Genomic DNA, 4,499 nt, shown 5'->3' with positions numbered 1-4,499 from the left:
GCCTCCACCAGGCCTTCCTACGAGGGTGCGGGTTTCGTAGAATTCGGCAACAAAATCGGGAAATTGGCCAGGGGAGTCAGTCCATGCTTAGATTCATTTTCCCCTCCGGCCGACCGACTTCTCTGGTAGCAAAACTCCCCTGGCAAATTGTTCTCAAAATAACAGCCAGCGTAGTCAGGCTGGTAGAGTTTTAGAGTTTTTAGAGTTTTTTTCTAGGGTTGGTCAGGTACCGCATACACAACATTTTTTCGTAGGCCCTAGAGGCCTTGAATGACCACTATAAGGTGCATTTTTACAGTATGATGTTTACATGGCAAAAAAATAGTTATGGTCACCTCTTACCTATCTTGTGGTCTGGCGCCTAGCAACAGACAGTAACGTCTTCACTATCTGTTAGAAGCAATCTTAGTAGCATTTGTCTCTCTGATACCGTCTAGATAGGCCTATTTATGACCGCTTACTTTATGCATGTCACGTATACGGGGGAGTGGCTGGTGGCCTCAGATGAACCCAAAACATTGTAGTTTAATGATCGCTTGTAGTAGCCTGGTATCCAGCCGTCTTATAGCTCCCGGGTCTCTTCTTTCCTCTCCGCAAATAAGGAGAAGACACAGAAGAGACTCGGGAGCTATGATACGGCTGGATATACCAGGCTACGCTTGTGGTAGGTCAGGTCTGAAAACTTCGAACATTGATTCTTCTTCATTCGTGGCGTCGTGTTGGTGGTGGGTTAGGGTGTTTGGCCCAGAACCAAGCGGGCCTGGGTTTGAATCATCTGTAGTGCCACCAGACAGAATGCCACCAGCGTTGTGCTCTTGGGAAAAGCGCTCTACACGACTTTTCTTACTTCACTCAGGTGTAAAATGGGTGCCTGACTTCGGTTGGGGAGGTAAAAGGCGGTTGAAGGAGAGGGGTGGACTTCTTAGACACAGTGGACAACAACTCACTGTCCCTACGGCCCCCAAAAGCTAAAATGACTACCTTTTTTCCTACCTTGTCAAGGTATTGTTCTCTGTATGTGGCAGTGTGAAAATGAATTATTTTCTTGAGTACAGTGCCACATTGTACATGTCTTTCTCTCTAACGCAGCGTGGAAAAGAATACCATACGGGTAGGGATTATATATATATTAGGGCTGTGTAAGATTAGGACTAGAGGATGGTTTGGGGTGTCCGATTCTCGAAACAATGTTAAGGATGTATTCAAGCCCAAATCGTCAATTCTGTCTGAAAGACAGCATATTAATCTGTCTTTGTTAACGTTTAAAATCGTGACTCCAGTGATACTTAAGTTTAGCAGTGGGCCTTGAAGTTAAACGTGGGTAAACAATAATACGTGTATGTTTCTAAACCCTGTCACTGTATTTCATTCCACCTCTTGATACCATATCATAAACGTTCGAAGAAACACACCACAAGACAAATGCAACTGTGACATATATGAATGTATTATAAAAGTCATTCTCTCGTCAGAGAAGTTTTTTCTTCTTCCGTTGCTTCCTTACATAGAAGATGCTGCTATACTAGCATGCGCACGCGCCTAAAGTAGATAATTGATAACTCTTTTGATGACAACTTCTCTACTGCCTCTCTGTGTGACGTCACATCACACAAACGTGTATTTAAAAAAACTCTTCAGGCGACAGTAGCACATTTTTAGTACATTTTGCTGCGGTGCTTTTCGTTTAGCCTTGCAGTTCAGCGTTACAGCTATCATGGTCTTCTGCAATACGTTCTCACCAGACTCTATGGGAATGGCTAGAAATGCAAAAAATACTGTTACAGTACTATTACAGTATCCATTTAATTGCACACCCAATTTGCCAGAACATTTGTGCAATTATTCGGATGGTGCAACAAAGCGAAGTTACTCAGTTGGACTATGGGATTCCGTGCAATTAACAGAAGTTTGCTGTCATCCGTTGTGTAATTAACTGGCTTCTACCGTATCTATACATATTGTGGTGTTAAGCCTGGATGTCAGACTGTTTCCAGGGACTACACAGACCAGCTCATATGCTCTAGGGCTAGCATCCCCCCCCCCAGTTGAATTCTATAACGCCCATAGAGGTACTTTTTTGAGATCCTGAATCTGGCATCCAGGCTAAGTTTGTTGAAAAAACAAGGACGAGAAGTGGCAATGTTAAACACTAGTAGAAGGCTGTTATCGAGGCTATTTGCTATGTATGCCATCCCAAGGAGTCTGATAGAGAGACAGCAATGCAGTTGTTAACGGAGATTCCTAGCCTGGTATCAATCCGCTTTACAGCTCCTAACCCTCTGTTTTCTCCACAGAAGAGACTCAAGAACTATAATACAGCTGGATACCAGGCTAGGAGATTCTAGAGGTGTCTCCTCTAGTTCTCGGCTTGCACGTTGGAGCCGAAGTCGCCCTGCATGTTGCCGGCAGGGTTGTAGTTGCACACCGCCACTGACATCCCCTTCCCGTCCTTAGCCACACCCACTCCCAGCTCCTTACTCCCCTTCCACACAAGCTGGGAGAAGTGGCCTGCAGTGGAATAAGTGGGAACAAAGAGTCTGCTACTTTTTACATAACATATCGGGTGTATTTGAAGCCAGTAGGTAACTAATACTTGAGTAATGAGGCTGATTTACGTCCCTCCCGGAAGACGATTTCGTGGAATTTTTTGGTCAACAATGATGTATTTAGTCACTGTCACCTGTTCTGTTTATTGTTTATCTATTTCGCACTTAACTAAAAAAAAACATGGATACAGGGCAATGAAATATAAAGAGACACATACAGTGCGAAAGAGGCCAAATTCTGCTGCTTATACGTATACGAAGTCCTCCCTTTGCTGACTTATTACAATACACCTGTCACATTTATCCGACCATAGCAAGGTAAGAAATGTAATTTGTGCTTGTGAGTTGATCAACGAGGTTGCCTGCTAATCTTTAAATTAAAGTCGTCTATGAATTTTGAAAATTCGGAAAAGTCATATTCTGCGATCAGGTAAGTGAACTGGATCCGGAGACCGGTGCGGCACTGCGGGGTCCGAAAGATACTCAACGAATTTCAGAGATAAAGAAAGAATTTTTGTATGTTTTGTGTATTTTGTTGTCTTCTTAGTCACACTTTTACGCATGCAATAGGGAGCCAGGAGACTGCTGTTTCTATTTGACTCTTACAATATTGACATACATCCTACTTCTACGTAGATACTCTTGCTACGCTTGGAGAGATACAGAAAAGGCTCAAAGACCTGCACTGGGCTGGTAGTTGCCGCTCTTGTCTCCGAAGTCGTATTTCTCCACCTCGCTGTACCACTGCTGCACGAACGAACGGGCTGGGAGGGACAGAAATAGAACGTTCACTGATTGGTCAACTGTTGTGGCGGAACAGAAGTAGAACGGTCACTGATTGGTTAAGGGTTAAATGTTGTCAGACACATATTTTTTGGTTGTAAGACCATGTTGATTTCATTCGACCAAAGTTTACAGCATGGTACCTCCAATCTTTCGCAGCCGAAATGCGTATCAACAACAAATCAAAAACATACAGATGAATTAAATTGAAAATTAAAATGACTCACAACAAGGAGAAATATAAAAAATTACAAACATTTGACACAGAAAAACCATCATTAAGTCCCGTATCAGTTCACATAAACTCCATATTGAAAAGTTAGACATAACCGCATTCCTCTGGAACGAAGAAATTGCCAACATCGTAACTTAAATAAAAAAGAGAATGAGTGTCACTTTGTTATGGACTGTACTTCATATAGCAATGAGAAAATGTCCTCTTCGATTACATACAAGATATGTTCTCTAATTTTCGCTATTAAGATAGCACGCAAAAAGTCAAATTCTTTATGAAATTTAGATAAACCATTCTATAATTGATTCTATTGGTCCTCATATTTACAAGTGTTTTTATAGGGGAGAAGAAGTTGAACCTATACATGTCAGTTGGTATTACTATCTGTGTATATAGTAAGATACCAAAATTTTCTTATATGAAAAATTGTGCCTTATCTCTACGACCTATACATGGCTTGTTACAGTAAAAATGTATGAGGTCGCTGAAATAGTTGTATTGTCTTCCCTGTCTATAGCCTGGATACCAGACCCTAACTCTAAACAATAGCCCTTTCGCGCTAAACTATAGCTCCTACCGGGAAGGTCAGTCACAAGCCTGATCTCTATTTGCACCCAAAGCTAATTGGCACCCGGTTTCTGATTATCTATCCCGGGAGATAATCAGGGTCCGCGTGCCGTGTTTGGCGGCGGGGCAAGTTGTTTCCCGGGCCGAAGTGATTAGCGACTATAGCACGGCGATCTGGCACCCAGGCTACCCGGTCTAACTCTAGGGGATAGGCAAAGATGGGCAGCGGTTCGAAATGTGCTAATGCTGCCAAATAGCCCGACGCCTAGTCCCGACCTAAGGTCTTTCCGACAAGCACAATGGACAATTGCTTAACGTCCTGATCTAGGGACTACAACCCTTCCAGTAGTGTGCATGTCGGGTGAGAC

The 4,499-nt window shown here is 42.9% G+C and overlaps 1 protein-coding gene across 1 annotated transcript in view; it reads right to left on the bottom strand.

The window, feature by feature from the left end:
- Positions 1-1,867: 1,867 nt before the first annotated feature.
- The window catches only part of LOC118421427 (Golgi-associated plant pathogenesis-related protein 1-like), a gene marked incomplete in the record, with an annotated part of 4,331 nt that continues 1,699 nt past the window's right edge, over positions 1,868-4,499 (bottom strand). Inside the window, 2 exon segments of the mRNA XM_035828706.1 lie at positions 1,868-2,508; positions 3,227-3,314. Of these exon segments, the coding sequence (XP_035684599.1) occupies positions 2,357-2,508; positions 3,227-3,314 (240 nt within the window).

The sequence above is a fragment of the Branchiostoma floridae genome, chromosome 8 (assembly GCF_000003815.2).
Source record: "Branchiostoma floridae strain S238N-H82 chromosome 8, Bfl_VNyyK, whole genome shotgun sequence".
Taxonomy (NCBI): Eukaryota; Metazoa; Chordata; class Leptocardii; order Amphioxiformes; family Branchiostomatidae; genus Branchiostoma; species Branchiostoma floridae.
Note: the sequence above shows the minus strand (reverse complement) of the source record. Positions and strands in the feature narration are given on the sequence as shown.